Here is a 17,099-nt window from a genome sequence, read left to right on the forward strand (position 1 = left end):
CCATGTCTTGGGAGTTATGTTGCCTTTGTGTCTTCTCCAGGACAAACCGCTGACCGGTCGCAAAGCTGATGTTATTAAAGCTGCACATTTATGTGCCGAGGCAGCTCTTCGTTTAGTGAAGCCAGGCAATCAGGTGAGGGATTATAACCTTTGAATAGTTTATTCCACCTAAACACGTTGATTAAAGGGGTTATAATTATTTAGCCTTTTGAGATTATTTGTCCTATTCATTCCCCTTCTTCTCTGCCCCCCCCATCTTTACGTTTGTTGATGGTTAGACACTGTTTTGCTGAGTCTGGTGTGTGTGTGTGTGTGTATATGTGTCCAAATATTCTAACCGAGGAACAGCTGTAATAAAAAGAAAAATTCTTTGAATTTTTACTTCACCGCAGAATACGCAAGTGACGGAAGCTTGGAACAAGATTGCTCAGTCTTTTAAGTGCACTCCCATAGAAGGTGAGTGATGTGGCTAATTCTGGTTTGAAAATCTTGGTTACATGCCCTCATTTGTTCTGGTTCTTTTAGGCCAGGTTTACTGTGCAATGGTTGTGTTGGCCTGTGCCCAGCTCACTGGGTTTTGGATATCAACCCAATTAGCATTCCAAGGAAGTTGCATCAAAGTGCCAAAGTATATTCGCTCCAGTTATGAAGACTTTCTTGTTAAATCTGGGTATTTGATTACACTTGCTCTGGAGTTACACGGTGTCGGGTTTAACCACAAACAATACGAAGTGGGTGCATAATCATCTTGTGTTCCCATGGAGAACATACTTGTGTGTTTCTTTCCTTTTTTTTAAATATATATGTATATACAAACTAGCTCCCGTATTGAATTCTGATTCGAGCACGCCCACAAACGGAGCAAAAGCCTTTTTTTTTTTCTGTGTCTGGCAAGTTCCTGAATTCAACGGGTCGATTTATTTCATTTTACCAGGAATGCTGTCACATCAGCTGAAGCAACACGTAATCGATGGGGAGAAAACCATCATTCAGAATCCCACAGACCAGCAAAAGTAAGTCTATGCCAGTCCTTGAAGGGAGGGTGTAAAATACCTTGAGTGTTTTTCCTTTTCTCTCTTTCCCCAACCCCTCCCAGCACAATAACTATAATTATTTGTGTAGCAAGCTTTGAGAACTTGACATGAGATTCTACAGAAATGCATATTTTTCTTCTTACTGGATTGAATTGTTCCCAAGACGCTATCCTGCGGGATGGGTGCTATATAAATTCAAAGTTTCTGTTGGGGGAAATTGGTCCTTTCACCTGATGCAACTGGAGATCAATACATTTTACACCCAAGACTTGCGTGGCATCCAGTTTCCAGCCCAAGTAAAGTTCCAAATCAGTTGCTGCGTTCGCCCACAGAATACAATCCTGCGATCAATCCTGCAAAGTGCTTTGAGACATCCTCTCGATATGAAAGGCGCTGAATTAAATGTAAAGGTGATTATTGTTGTGTCTCCGCAGTACATGATCTGCAGAAAACCTGGTTGTCACGAGGACACATGTAGTTATGTCTGTGACTGTGTTCCTGTGTTTGTGTGTAGGAAGGACCATGAGAAGGCGGAGTTTGAAGTGCATGAAGTTTACGCTATTGATGTGCTGATCAGCACTGGGGAGGGCAAGGTGAGGACTTGATGCTGTGTTGAGGGCCCCCTATTAACAATGTTGCTGACTGTCAGCTAACGGTCATTACCTGTTCTCCACCTGTTAGTGTGGAAGGAGATTGACTTTGGTATGATGTCAGAAAGAACATGCCTTGTAATGATTTAACGGTTGCAAGTTACTCCCATTACCCTCCCTCCTGGGGGCGGGGGAAAGGGATTTGTGTGGAGGTGAAGCTTGAGCAAATATTTATTGCGAAGGTTGTAACTATTCAAGCGTTCCCAAAAAACGTTCTTTATCAATTGCATTTTTGCAGGCAAAAGATGCTGGTCAGAGGACAACTGTGTACAAAAGGGACCCAACCATTCAATATGGTTTAAAAATGAAAACATCCCGTGCCTTTTTCAGCGAAGTTGAAAGGCGGTTTGATGCCATGCCATACACCCTGAGGTATGTTTGCTGCTGAAACCCTATAACAATGATCTGTTGCAAATTCAACTGAGTTTGCAGCTTTTCCACCCGACCCTCCCTTCCTTTTAAGTCCATTGACTCTGGCATTGTCTTTAAACCTGAGCGGTTGCACTTACAGGGAAGTTTTATTTGAGCTATAGAACAACAAATTTACAGTACAGAAGATGGCCATTCAGCCCATCGTATCCATGCCCACAAAATATACAGTTGATTCACTTTACAGTATATTCTGTGAAATGCTTTGAGAAGTCTCAAAGACATGATAATGCACAACATCAAATGCAAGGATTATTACTATTATTCTGCCGGCTCTTTGAAAGAGCAATCTGTTCAGCCCTGTTTACCTATCTTTTCTCCATATCCATGCAAATTACTCCTTTTATCCATCTGGTTCCCTCTGAAAGCTAATATTCTGCCTTGACCTCCACACCCAGACAGGACATTCCACATCCTAACAACCCTCTGTGTAAAACAAAATCCTCCTGATCTCCTCTGCTAATTATCTTTAAATTGCCCTCTAGTCACTAACTCACAGAAGCTGCCACTTGGGACGTCCTCTTGATGTGAAACACGCATTACGAATGTAATTTGTTTTTGTCTAGGGCGTTTGAGGATGAGAAGAAAGCCAGGATGGGAGTGGTGGAATGCGCCAAACACAAACTTCTTCAGCCGTTCAATGTACTGTATGAGAAGGAAGGTGAGATTGCCCTCGAGTCACTAACCTGAACCAACGCATATCAACACCCAGGCATCAATCTGGAGACACAATCGTATAAAGCCATCGGCCCATTGTGTTTGAGCCACACTTGCTCCTGCATTTGAAACGTCTACTCTTGATCCATTTATCCAGTTCTCTTCTAACTGCTGTTCTGGACACACTCTGCCAATTGTGGTGAATCGTGAAGTGTTCCATATTCAGGCAACCACTTGGCTTCTTAATAAGCCAGTGCGAGAAATACTTGTCGGTTTAGATTTGTTTTGCTTTTACAGCTGTCTGTCTTGAGCCATTGATGGAAAAGGCTACCTGTGGTCATTTCAGCACGTCTTTTTCACCTCCATTCATTCTTTAAAAGGTTCTGCTTATCCGTGTGTCCCTCGGCGCTTTCTTATTTTTAAGCATGGCTGTTTATGACATGTTACTGCGTGCAAATTGGCTGCTATGTTTGTATACAAATCCATGTCACTACACCCGACAGCAAATACCTGTGAAGTGCTTTGAAGCATTTAAAATGCTGTATCAAAAGCAAAACGATTGTATTACCTACCGTCCTGCCTCCCTAGACTGACCACCCCTGGCAAGGGAAATTGCTTGCGTAAATGCAAATTGTAAGCATGAGAGCTGCTGCTAGTTTTACCTGATGCCCCTTCTGTGTTGTGCTTGCTATTACAGGAGAGTTTGTGGCTCAGTTTAAGTTCACGGTCCTACTCATGCCAAATGGCCCGATGAGAATCACCAACGGTCCATTTGAACCGGAACTCTACAAGACTGAATATGTCGTGCAAGATGTTGAGCTAAAGGCAAGTACAATACAAGATTACATTTGCCTTTCACATTGGGAGGATGTCCCAAGGAACATGAGATGGTCTTTCAGTAAACGGTAAATGCTGTGAAGCTCTTTGAGAGACATCTTGGTGACATGAGGCTTGTATCTAGAAGACGTGAAAAGCGCTATATCAAATGCAAGGATTATTATTTTATTATATCAAACACGAGAATTATTATTCCACGATTACATTGCCCATGTTCGGTGCTGTAAGTTGATCTCGCTACTTTGCCTCCCCAGGCCCTGCTCGAACGCTCAGCGAGCCGAAAGGCTCAGAAAAAGAAAAAGAAGAAGGTAAGTAATGCATTCTCTCGATTTCCTGAGCGTTTGTTTGGAGAGTATAGCGCTGTGTGGTATGAGAGTTGGCGTTACTGGAGAGTTGGCACGCGGTATTCTTGTTCTGTCCTTGCTGCTGCAGCTGTCAGTTCTTGCCTTTATGTTGCCAGGGAGAGCATCACCGACTGATGCACCCAACATTTTACCTATTAAAGGTCATTTGACCCGTTTGATCTCACCCTTCTACAGGGTGACCAAAAAGTCGTGATGACTACCCTATCTTAAATATACATATATATATATAATCATCTCTTTAAGACTTAAATATTGTTATAGTATTGTGACTTTTTGGTCATCCTGTTTGGCTCTGATTTAGGACATGGCTGTTGCATACCTGAGCTAATTCCTTAAACGTCTTTCTCCAAAGCCAACAGTTAAGTTTCCTGGCAGTGGTGGTGGTGTGGAATAAAAACCATAGACCACACAAATAATGAACAGTAATCAGTACAGGTTTTATTACGAGCTTTATTACAAGCTTTATTACAAGCTTACCGGTAAGGGGAAGCGTCCAATCAGGTTCCCAAGTCACCCGAGATGGTACTTCCAAAGAATGTATAAAAACAAAGGGTTATATTGTTTTTCTTAACAGATTATGTGGCATTTTACAACCAATGATTATTTCTTACCATGACCCGTGACAATTCTGCAGCATTTTCACATCCAATCATAGCAATGAACAGTTTTCCTTTGTCCGCTATAATTTCACATACTCATTCAGAGTCATGCGATCTTACCTGACCCTGAAGAGTGGGTACCATCTGATTTTAACAATCATCTCTTCTCGTCTGGAAAAAGGTTGGAATGTCTAAGACCGTGTAAAGACCTTGAGTAAGACCATTGTATAAGGTTATGTGGCAACACCGTGTACGTGCTTCAATCATCTATCACGTGAACCAACCATACACGTCGTCAGGGTCGTATAACCTCTGTAGGCTGATGGTACTTTTAATGTCCACAGTGTGTTCCAGAGCCCTTGATACTTTGGTTCATACACATCCTTTTAATAATTTCGTTGTCCTTTTGGAGGAAATAGCATCAATGTACTTAAGAGAATTTTATGAATATACAAGGGAGAGGCACTAGATGGGGAATAGGAGGGTTGGTGGGGGGCTTGTTTGGAGCATAAACCGGCACAGACTAGTGTGCCGGATAATTCCACCCGCGCCCCCACCCACCCCCCGCTCGGCGTGAAACGCTCTGAGACATTCTCCCAGTGCAAAGGGCGTTAAATAAATGCAAGTTGTTGTAGTATGTAACTCTGATTTCCTCTCCAGGCTTCCAAAAACGCAGGTGATGCCACCGCCGCTGACTCAAATGAGAAGAATGCGGCTGGAGATTGATCTCGTTACCATCGCCCCAGAACTGACCTGACCTTTCAGCTAGTGTCTGTACCCAACAGCGAGATCCAGATGCATTTTCTTCCCCCCCCCACCCCCGTGCTGTTTTAGAGCCCAGCTTGCGGGGGACCTTTCTACCAGCTCCTATATACTTACACCGAGGGAAACCACCTTAACCTGTGGTTACAACTGCAGAACTACTTTAAAAAAAAAGTCAAAAAAAAAAAACACTTTGTGCTATTTGTATGGTTTTTGTATTTTCTATCCAAATACGGTTTGCATCCTGAAGTGAGAGTAATTGGTGTTGATGATGGAAAGGTATCTTCAATTTATACTCTTCTCCTCGCCTTCTTTCTCTTCCTTCCCCACCACACTCCCTCCATTCCACTCATTTCCTGTCTCTCTTCCATTCCCACCCCCACTTGCCTTTTGCAGCGAGGTAATTTCCTCAGGTGTTGGTGCAGCCAACTTTTCCAGCTGTTTTCTTGTAGCCAGGCAGCATCTTAACCGCCACATACTGACCGATCAACTGGGCGGGGAGAGATGTCCCCAAATTAAACCATTTGAACCCATAAACTGTGCAGATTATCGGGATTTCTGTTTGCATTTGACGGCATCTTTGTATTCTGCAACATTAAAACGTTGCCAACTTTCCAAAATACCTGTTGTGGTTGTACAAAACAAAAAAAGACATATAATAATAAATTGGCTAAAGACCCGATTGTATAATTCTCCAGTAGAGTTTTCAGTAGACTCGAAACAGCTCAGGATAAATTGAAACGTGTGTTGCAGAGATTAGTCCATCTCCAGACGGTGTGGAAAGATGATTTGAGATCTGCTCGGTGTTTGGGGATAATTTGACGACAGGCCAAATACAAATTACCGCGACAAGCACCACCAGCTTCTAGTTCCAATCTTTATGCACTCTGGGCTCATGAGTGTTTTTTTTGTGAGGGAGGGAGGGGATGAGGGTGGGTGAGTGGGCAATGGGGAGAATTCAGGTTTGCTGATCTGGTTTTTGGGGCGGTTCCAGCGCTCGCGGAGCCGGGCTGGCAATGCTGCTGCAGATTTCCGCTGTCAATGCAACAAATTGAAAACTCGTTCCGCCCAATATCGCCCTTTGGCGTCGTTCCAAGAGTGACTTGTCGTTCTGTCGGGAACCTCTGCCCTGATTGAAAGCAAAGGAAGTGTGTGCCGCGTGCAGGAGAGGCTGAAGTAAGGACTCACTCCTGTTGTACCAGCCCTTGCGTCAATGACCGTGTGATGTTTGTGTGTGAGATAGGAGCTCAGTGTAACACCATGATTTGTTTTGGGTCACTGTGGGGGATTAAATAAAATAACTGAATATTAATATTGCATGCTTGTCGTGTTTTACATACATTTATTGCTGCTTCCATGGATCGTCTGGCCCCCACCTCTCCCTTGCTTCCTTCGATGTCCGTTTCAAGACTTTCCTCTTTGACCTTGATCATCCTCCCATCTCCCATTCCGCTTGCCCTCCACCCCTTTTGACTCCCAATTCCTGTGCAGTGCTTTGGGATGGCCTCCTGGAGTGAAAGGTGCTATAAAAATGCAATTGGTGTGTGGGTGGGGAGGATGAGGACAATTGTTGCCACAACAGTTGTCCCAGCTGATTTTGGGGGGTGGGTTGTGTCAGTTGGGCTTCTAATGTGTGCTGAAACCCAGTGCCCATCTTAAGAACACCCAGACCAGACCAGCCTAATTCCCTTTGCCTACTCAAAAAAAAAAAGCTGACCACTTACATACACGTCACCACACTTGACGACAATTATCTGACGAGGTTCAATACATTCTCGGTGTTACGGGTGCTACACCAAATGCAAGGATTATGATTTTACGAAGGGCTTTGAGACTGGCTCTGTGAGTATACATAAATCAATTCAATATGATGTAAATAACTTCCAACTGCACGTTAATGCTCCACAAGCCTTATATTCAGGAAAAACCCTTCCGAGTCATGGTATTTAGTTTATGCTTCGCTTTCCTTTGGAAACTGAATGATCTTCTCTCCTCTCTCAAACCCTTCCGTGTCTGTGAGCGCCTGTAGCAGTGCCCCTCTTAGCCACTGCTCTCGAGGACGCAGCTTGAGCCGTGCCATTGCCCAGGAACACAGGAGGTGAGAGCCCAGCCATGACTGCCGAGGGACAGGTGAGAGGTCCAGGTTCAAAGGCGGGGTGGAAACCTTGGGCAAATTTCCTTTCTCCGCCCGGCTGTTGATCTCCGGGACGCGACTTGGCGCGAAGGGCGCGGACATAAATGCTGTTACACTGAGCAGTGCGTTGGGGAGTCGATGGGTGGATCGCTTTTCTGGGTGTGTGCAATAATCTCATCCCAACAGCAAATAAATAAAACAATAATAATGCGGTCACTCGGCCCACGACTGTTTCATACACAGTCACTACGCTTTACAGTCTTATCACAAAATCCACAGTCACTACACTTTAGCGACGTATCACAAAATCCATAGTCGCTATACTTTACGGCGTATCACAAGACCCACAGTCACTACACTTTGCGGCGTGTCGCAAGACCCACGGTCACTACACTTTGCGGCGTGTCACAAGTCCCACAGTCACTACACTTTGCGGCGTGTCACAAGACCCACAGTCACTACACTTTGCGGCGTGTCGCAAGACCCACAGTCACTACACTTTGCGGCGTGTCGCAAGACCCACAGTCACTACACTTTGCGGCGTGTCACAAGACCCACAGTCACTACACTTTGCGGCGTGTCGCAAGACCCACAGTCGCTACGCCCCACGATATAATCTGGGAAGCGCTTTGAGACGTCCCAACGACGTGATAAGGCGTCGTATCGAATGCCAGGATTACTATTATTACTATTACTATTGTTATTACTACTATTATTACCATTACTGCTGCAGGTGAGAGGCAGCGCCCACCTGTACCTGTCTCGTGGCCCCTCTCACGTGACCGGGGGGGCGGGGCTCCGCCCGCCCACGTGGCGCTCGCCGGAAGTGCGTCAGCCTCCTTCCGGCCGGCGGCGGGTGGGCGGGAAATGATGGCGGCGGCTCACTATGTGACGGACGAGACGGGTGAGTGCGAGGCTCTTCAGCCCTCTCCTCGCTCCCGGGCGCGGGGTGATGGTGGGGGGAGGTGAGAGGAGACGCGGGGGGAGAGAGAGAGAGGGAGGGGCCGAGGCCTGACCTTCCCATTAACCTCCTCCCCCCCTCACCACACTCCCCCCCCCCCCCCCCCCTCTGCCCGGGCTGGGGCCCGCCGACGGGGGGGAGGGGGCTTCAGGCGAGCCCGAGGCTTCGTTCGCGGCCCCCAGTGGAGAGCAGGGAAGGGAGGGGAATGTGATAGAGCTGAGCTGACTGAAACGAAGCCCCCAAACTCCCCCCCACCTCCCCACTTCCCCCTCTCGCCCCCCCCTCCCCCCACCTCCCCACTCCCCCTTCTCCCCCCCCTCCCCCCTCTATAAAATGGGTCACTTCACACTGAAAATTAGTGACCGGTTCTGAATCGCTCATTGTCATAAAAAAAATCATAATTCGGACACTCGATGACCCCCTCCCCCACTCCTCTCCAACCCCCCCCACCCCACCCCCCCACTCCTCTCCAAACCCCCCAACCCCCCCACTCCTCTCCTACCCCCCCCCCACCCCCCCCACTCCTCTCCTACCCCCCACCCCCCTCACTCCTCTCCAAACCCCCCACCCCCCCCACTCCTCTCCAAACCCCCCACCCCCCCCACTCCTCTCCTACCCCCCCCCCCCCTCCGCTCGCCTTCCCCCCCGACCGCTTGTGCGGGGGCGCTGCTGCGCGCGATTAGTTGTCTGCCCGCCCCGTTTCGCCCACAAAATATACAGTCACGACACCTCACGGTTACATGTCCCGTGAAGCGCTTTGAGACGGCTCGAAGACGTGATAAGGCGCTGCGTCAAAATGCGAGGATTACTATCGCTATCATCTAATGGGGATTTTCTTATTGTTTAAACCCTTTACAATGAATTGGTGCCATTGAGTCCCATTGAAATCCCGAGCACATCGCTGCCTCCCCCCCCCGGCCCCCCCCACCCCCGCCATCGCCCCGTTTCCCCTGACAAGCCACTGCCTCACTTGATATACATTTAAAAATAATAATTTAAAAAATGACTTGCTGCCATTTCAGAATGTGTTTTTTTCCTCCCCACTCCTTTCACGCGCCCTCACGGTGCGTCAGCCGCGGCTCGATCGCTTGCCCTCTCGCCTCCCGAGTCAGAAAGTTGCGGGGTCATGCCCCCACGGCGGGTACTTTGAGCACCTTGTCTACGCTGACCCAACAGTGCAGTATTCAGGGGGAATTGTCGGAGGTGCCGCCTTTCAGATGAGACGTTAAACCGGTCCCATCTGCCTGTTCAGGTGGACGTTAAAAATCCTGCGACGCTATTCAAAAGGGGAAGGTAGTTTCTCTCTCCCGGTGTCCTGGCCAGTAATCCTCCAAATAAAATTGGTCACTCACTCCGTGGTTGTTTGTGGGCATTGCTGTTGCTGCTGCATTTCGCCCACTGAATGCACAGTATATCCTGCAAAGGGCATTGAGATATCGTGATGATGTGATATGCCGCTATATCAAATGCCAGCATTAGTATTATTTTCTCCTGGATCGGTATTATTTATTTTCTGATTGTCTGCGGCGTTGTACTTTCCTGAAGGCAGTAACTAATGCTGACATGTGGTTCTGTAGGAGTGAGTGGCCTTTGACTACTTCACATATTGGCCATTCTGACAGCTGACATGTGTCAGCCTGCCTCAGTCTGTAGCACCTTCTCCTCTGAGTCAGTAGGTTGTGAGTTCAAGTCTCACGTCGGGGACTTGGAACTCATATTATCTTAGATGGCGCTCCAATGCAGTGCTGGAGGTATACTGGATTGTTGGAGGTGTCATGGTTCACATGAGACATTAAACCAGGGCTCTGTCTGTCTGTTCAGGTGGAAGCTAAAAGATCTTGTGGCACTATTCAAAAAGAGATGGTTTTGGCATGTGGTCTTGGCCAACAATCTCCGAAATAAAATGTTCACTGAGTCTATGGCTGTTTGTGGGACATTGCTGTGAGCAACGTGGCTGCCACTGTGTCTCACAAAACTGCCATTCCACTTTACAATATATCCTGATTTCAAAGTACATTGCTTTGGGATGTTCTCCTGACGTGAAAAGTGCTATACCAAATGCAAGGATTGTTATTATTTACATGTGTGTCTTATCAGAGTGCAGATTCTTTGACCACAGTGGTATCACAGCCAAGCCTTATTCGGTCCTTACCCCACACAACTCATATAATAATAATGTTTTGTGGTGGTGTTTCTATTTAAGAATTAGTTTAATGTTTAAAATTCCAATGGCCTAGCGGTGGGGAGACGCGGAGACCAGCAGGAATGAGAGATCGGGAGTGCTGCTAAACCACAAAGTTATAAAACGTAACGATGATAAGAGCTTTTCACGTCCACCTACGCCTGTTGAATGCGCTCAAATGTCAAAATTATTATTATTATTGCTGCCAATAAATGTTGCGTATTTCTAAGGACTGTAGCTGGAATGATCTGGCCATCGATTTGAGATTTTCTTTGACATTTTTTGCTCCAAGCTGCACATGTTCCACATTGAAATCTGAATGAAGAATCTTGATGTGAGAAGGTGTGTGTGGAAATGTGTTATTGACTATCAAATGGTAGGTTGTGATTTCCCACACGTTGAGTTGTTGACCTCAACCATTGCCTTTGTCGGAGATGCAGAGGGAAGCTTTACCTTTATCATCACCTAGGCATGGGTTTCTGCCTGATTCTTATCTCCCCCCCCCCCCCCCCCCACCACCAAAACAACCCCAGGAGCGCTGCCCTCTAATGTCACTTCGCTTCCTCTCGTACATTACCTAGTGCCATGTTGTTATCACAAGCAGCGTGGTCATTGGGGGCTGCTCTAATGCCCTCGCACCGTGAAGTGATGGGAACGTGTGCTGTGGGCATATCAGTCACTGGGGAGGTGAGGGAGGCATCTGTCAAGCGGAGGCCGGACAATTCCCTGCAATGAGGGGTGGGGGGTGAGAGTACAGGTCCGCTAATTCTATTCGAGCTTGACATTTTTTTGTTGCCAATTATTTTCCCTTCTCTCCCGAAGGTGCTGTTTCCACGGGTGATGCCAGCCCTCCGGTGCCTCGCCCAAGAAGTGACTCTCCAAATATGAGCCTAGACAGTAAGTGTCGGCAGGCTGTTTGACCAAAGGGGGTATCGCTTGACAACCACACACGCACACCCTCCTGCAGAGGGCACTGGATAGTGAGTCGGAGTGGAACCCTTGATTTCGCCCACACAGTATACAATCAATTCACTTTACAGTGTATCCTGTGAAGTGTTTGAGACGTCTCAAATGCAAGGATTATTATTATTGGTTGATGTTTTTGTTCCCCCCCTTGTCCCCAACCCAGACAGTGCCAATACCTATTGTAGCACTCCCTCCATTCACTCTGGTTGAGATCAGGTAACTCAGCACAGGCCATGAATCGAGTCTGAGGGGCTTATGGTCTGTGGGTTTAGGCCGCACTGGGGTGATCCCCATCAGGGGAGCACCCGGTTGTCATCATTTTATATAACACTGTCTTGTAGTTTGTTTTTTTCTCCTCTTCATTGACTGCATTGGAGATTACTTTCAAACTATACAGTCAATTCACTTTCCAGTATATTCGGAAGAGCTTTTAGCCGTCACAAAGATGTGATAAGGTGCTATATCAAATGCAAGCATTAATATTAGTTTACTTGCTGGTGGGCTGCCCCATTGTGGAGCTGTAGCGCTCTGGGATGCCACCCTGTGAGGGGCGCTATATAAATGCAAGTTGTTGTTGCAGTGAAAAATAAAATAAAAAGTTAAATACCTTCAGGTGGGGAGGAGAAATGTTGGAGGGAATAAAAAAATCAACCCTTTTTGGGGGGAAATGCAGCAAAACCATCAGAACCAAACCGTGTGGGTTTTTTTTCACCTTCATAGATTTTCCTTTTAATGTTTATAGGCAAATATATTCCTGCCACACAGCGCCCCGACGGGACCTGGAGGAAGCCAAGGAGGGTGCGAGACGGATATGTTCCTCAGGAGGAAGTGCCAGTGTAAGTAGCAGCGTCCAGGAGCCAAATCTTAATAGGCGGAGTCCTGTAGGGTAGAGCACTCGCCTCACAAGCGAGAGGATCCGAGTTCGATTCCTGGGCGATTCAGGGCGAAATCTTCGGCAAGTTTCCTTACTGCAAACACCTCTGTTTACCTAGTAAGTAGGAACCTGGTTGTTAGACGATTGGCGGATTGTTTTTTCTAGGGGTAATAATCCCGCCAAAGAAAAAATAATAGCAATTTGGTCACTCAATCCAGGACTGTTTGTGGGACACTGCTGTGCGCATTTGGCTGCCGCGTTCGCCCACAAGATATACAGTCAATTCACTTTACAGTATATCCTGTGAAGTGCTTTGAGACGTCTCAACGACGTGATCAGGTGCTATATCAAATGTGAGGATTCTTATTATGAAAGGTGCTGTCTAGGTGCTTCCTCCCTTTCCTCCTTCAAGGCCGGTCTCAAGACCTTTCCCTTCAGCTCCCCTCTCGACTCTCTACCCCCTCCTTGCTCCCTCCCTTCCCTTCCCTCCCCTCACCCTGACTATTTCCCCCCTGCTCGGGTCCCGACCCAACTGTCCAGCACCTTGGGACGTCCTCCCTACGTGAAAGGCGCTCTATAAATGAAATCTTGTTGCTGTTGTTGTTGTGGGTGCAAGTTGTTGTGAGTGTTGAATGGAGTGATAAACTGATTCCCCTCCAAACGTGGAGCTTAATCCTGTCGCATTTGCTAATCTGAGGCTGTTGTTCTGTGGGTTTGTGGCACGCAGGTATGAAAACAAATACGTGAAGTTTTTCAAGAGCAAACCCGATCTGCCTCCGGGCCTTAACCCAGAGGAAGCCAACAAAGGCAAGCAGCAGCCCAAGCAGGACGGAGACACGGTCGGGCTGTCCAAGTCAGCCAAGAGAAATCTCAAACGCAAAGAGAAACGCAAGCAGCAGCAGCAGGAGAAGGGGGAGGGAGAGGCAGATGTGGAGGAGCTGAGCCAGTCACTGCAGAAGACTGCGGTCAGCGGCGGAGGTCACAGCCCACTGGGGCTGGGAGACTCTGAGACCAGTGAGAGGGCCAAGAAGATCAAGAACCTCAAAAAGAAACTGCGTCAGATCGACGACCTGCAACAGAAACTAGACTCTGGGGAGATCAAGCAGGCGACGAAAGAGCAGCTGGAGAAACTGAGCCGCAGGAAAGCCCTGGAGGAGGAGCTGGAAGACTTGGAACTGGATTTATAGGAATAACCTGCGCTAGGCCAGAGACTCTGGGAGAGAGGGCCAACCTCCCGCACTCACTCACTCACTCCAAAACGAACCGCCAAAAGAAACAGGCCGTCGCTGTTTCCAAGCCGAGGATTTCACCCACGTGGGCACTCGGTGCACTGGTCACGTCACGTCCTCTGCCTGTCTCCATTCTCAGTCTCATTCGTGTTGGACGGATTCTTTCGAAGGAAATCATTCCCAGATGAGTTAAGGGAGGGTGGGGGTGGGAGGTGGGGGGGTGGGAGGGGGGGGGGAGGGGGTGGTGTGTTTGTGTTTGTGGATTAACTCCCCTCTATTCTGTGGGCAGCACTTGGTATTTGGATTCTGTAACCTCAAGGGAACGCCTCTTCTGTGTAGCTTTGGAGTGGAACCTGGGGTCAGGCATGGCGATGAGAGACTAGGCTGTCCTCTGATGTTTCCTTTCACCCAGCAGAGAAACATCCAGCCACCAGCCAACCTGATAGAAATGTAAAGCCTTGTTCATTTTATTGTTAATCCCCTTCACTCTCCCTCAGTGTTTTAGATGATGGCTCTACGGAAGTGGGAAAGCGAGACAGTTAAGTTGCCAATTGGAAACAAACAGCGAGAGAGACAATCCACGTGTGTGATCTCCTGGTTGCCATGGACATTATTTCCTGGTCTATTATTTCGGTCATGGTCGCTCGACCTGCCGGATTCTTAGTACGAATGAATTTGGCGTTTACTGCTGGGCGACTGTTTGGTTTTAATAAAAAAGCATTTTTGTGCAAATTGTCAAAAGTGCGTACCCAGACGCCGGGAATCTTGGAAGAATTTCAAGAACTCACAACCCATGGACTGGCTTAAACAAACGTCCTCAAGTCTGTGTACACCGCGCCAACTCTTCCCGGTTGGATTGAGTTGCAAACACTCTGTGAATGCGGGTGGACTGCTGCAAGCGAAACTATCCTAAATAGTGAAGGTCTTTAAAGGTGCCCGTCTGTGGGGGAGAATGGAAAGGGGTTTGGTTGGGAATCAGCGTGGCTTTGGGCAGGGCAAGAAAACACGTACATCTGCCCTCACGCCAGCCTGATAAATCATTTTAAACACTCTGTGTGTTAAGGTGATGGGCAGAAGGGGGCATTTTTACACTGAGGCCCTGACATCCCTCCCAGCGCTGGCAGGTAAGCTTGTTTGGCCATGAGACGTAAAGTGGCAACCAACCGTGGAAAATTCACCATTTCACTCTTCCAGAAACCGAGTCTCTCGGCAGTTCTCAAAAAGAAACGGAAATTAAAACCCAATCGAAGAATTTTCTACCCGGGGTCTCGATTTAGTCAACAGTGCTTTAGCCAGGAGCAGCCAGAAATTGTCCCAATTCTTAAAACTCAGCCCGAGACTTGAAGCCGTTTTTCTGTGGAGTTTCTTTTAAGAACCGCAGAAGGAAGAGAAAAAAAACAAACGACCTCTAAGACGGGACTGAATCCCACAGTTTGCCAAATTCTGGACTCTCTTTTTAAAAAAAAAAAACCACAGGAGCAAATCTGGGCTCAGACGGAATTTCTCCCCGTTTAAATTAGAAGACAAAACACATTGTGTGTTAGGTACGCCGTGTGTTACTGGTTGGGATTCAATACGAGGAGCGAAGCACAGAGCGCTAGCTGGCTGTCCCAGGTTTAAAAGCTGTGTTCACTGAGCAGTTTTTAGACATCCGTTCACTGTAAAATGATCAATAGAAGCCCCCGGGGCAATGTCCTGTACAATTTAATTGACGGAAATATTTATTTTGACCAGATGAATTCTGAAAACAAATATTAGGAACCTGCCACTGAATGCCCTGAACCTGGGAAGGCTGAGGGAGACTCAGTGGGATCTTGCTGTTTGGGAGAGTAAGCCAGCGACACTGAAGGCAAACAAGACAACTTGCCATTAGCCCCTGAATCATTAATTACCTAACGAGTAGGTGGCCTAGCTGGACAGGCAGCAGTAAGCGTGTCGGAGTGTACTTTCAATGGCAAGCTGTGTGTGTTTTGACTGGTTAAACTCCAGAAATTACCCCAACGTCATAGAGTCCCCCAAGCCTCGGCTCTTGTCAACCTGCGCCTAATACTCTGCGGAATTCGGTAAGCAGGGTGCGTCCCTCTAGGGAAAGAGAGAACATGTTCTCCATTCCAGACAGGAAAATTTCCATGCGTGGGTTGCACGTGGAAGTCTCAGGCTGGTTTGGACGCTCTTTAAGCATGGTGATGGGTTTCCATGTGTGTCGAGACACCCAAGTGTCCCAAAAGTTTTTTTCTTTTGTTAGGGTTTATTTTTATGGATGGTTATTCGAGGGGTTTATTTGGAAATGGACCTTGATAAGGACCGGGTATATAAGAAATGCAGGGTTAGGAAATGGAACCTTAAAAGCACATTGGCTTGAGATGGAACAACAACAAAAAATTGCATCTAGCGCCAGCTGGTGAGAGGTGACTCTATGACGGCGACATTAAGACCACCGACCTCAAGGGTCTGTTACTCTCAACAGGTCCGTTACTTCCTAGCGTTCCGTTACTCCCAACAATTCATTACTCCCAACTCGCCTGTAGGACTCCCCTGAAGGGAATCGTGTGGAACGGCAACCCCCTAACGCACAACTTTTAAAAAGGGTTTTTAATCGTCTGCTCCAGTGTAATGCCGAACTCGTTCTAAGTGCATTGTTTGCGACTGATTTTTTTTTTTTACATTTGTTCTTTTTAAAAAAAAATGCAATAAGTTCTTCCAATTGGAAAAAGTCACAGTGGGTTTTTTTTTGGGGTGGGGGGCGGTGGTGGGTGGGAGGTGGGGGAGGCAGTGCCCGTTGTGTAAAGCGATGGGGTGGGGGCTGCTCCATGCAGTTCCTCCCGATGAACGGCAGTCGGCCTTTGCTCAAGGAAAAGAAGGAGGGATCACCTGAGACTTGTATGGTAGTTGTTATTCCTTCCACCCCATTAGTTTTGGGACCAGTTATACAGTGCCATACGGGGTGTCCACAAAGTCCACACACACAGTGCACTGACCGACAACTGAAACATGTGGAAGAATGATGATAATTGTATTTAGAAAGGTACTCAACTACTCAGTACAAGTGTTTAACTGTATTTGGATGGCCAGAGGACCTGTGTGCGTATCATCAGTTTCGCGGCAGATAATGATCCGTCGACATGTTCGGTGCCAAATCTTCTGTAACATGGATGGAGTGACGAAGAGAAATACATCTCCCACCCCACACCTGTTACAGAACAGCGATATGAGACGACGGAGGAGCTGGACCCTCCGCCGTAGTCTTACATCGCTGTTTTGTAACAGGTGTGGGGTGGGAGTGTAACAGGACTTTGTGGACACCCTATAATCCACCCCTTACAACTGCATCAGATGGTCAGCACATTTCGACTTGTGCGTTTCATAAAGCAAGTAGACTACGGAGCAAAGTAGCTCTGGTCTGTAGGTAGGTACTGAATT

General features: G+C 47.4%; 2 protein-coding genes across 2 annotated transcripts; both read left to right on the forward strand.

Annotated features, from left to right (window-relative positions):
- Positions 1 to 38: 38 nt before the first annotated feature.
- pa2g4 (proliferation-associated 2G4) lies at positions 39 to 5,498 on the forward strand (the record flags this gene model as incomplete). The annotated part of the gene is given in 9 exon segments (NM_001292909.1): positions 39 to 133; positions 393 to 456; positions 935 to 1,013; positions 1,549 to 1,627; positions 1,923 to 2,056; positions 2,680 to 2,774; positions 3,468 to 3,595; positions 3,862 to 3,915; positions 5,232 to 5,498. Coding segments are annotated over 9 exon segments (794 nt in total), but the record flags the coding sequence as incomplete, so codon positions are not given.
- Positions 5,499 to 8,317: 2,819 nt separating this feature from the next.
- Positions 8,318 to 13,860, forward strand: pym1 (PYM homolog 1, exon junction complex associated factor). Its single transcript, XM_042344303.1, has 4 exons — positions 8,318 to 8,371; positions 11,433 to 11,507; positions 12,319 to 12,412; positions 13,178 to 13,860. Exons 1-4 carry the CDS (start codon positions 8,335 to 8,337, stop codon positions 13,635 to 13,637), a joined length of 666 nt encoding a protein of 221 aa, XP_042200237.1. The 5' UTR covers positions 8,318 to 8,334; the 3' UTR covers positions 13,638 to 13,860.
- The last annotated feature ends 3,239 nt before the right edge of the window (positions 13,861 to 17,099 follow it).

Source organism: Callorhinchus milii, unplaced genomic scaffold (assembly GCF_018977255.1).
Source record: "Callorhinchus milii isolate IMCB2004 unplaced genomic scaffold, IMCB_Cmil_1.0 Scaffold27, whole genome shotgun sequence".
NCBI classification, from domain to species: domain Eukaryota; kingdom Metazoa; phylum Chordata; class Chondrichthyes; order Chimaeriformes; family Callorhinchidae; genus Callorhinchus; species Callorhinchus milii.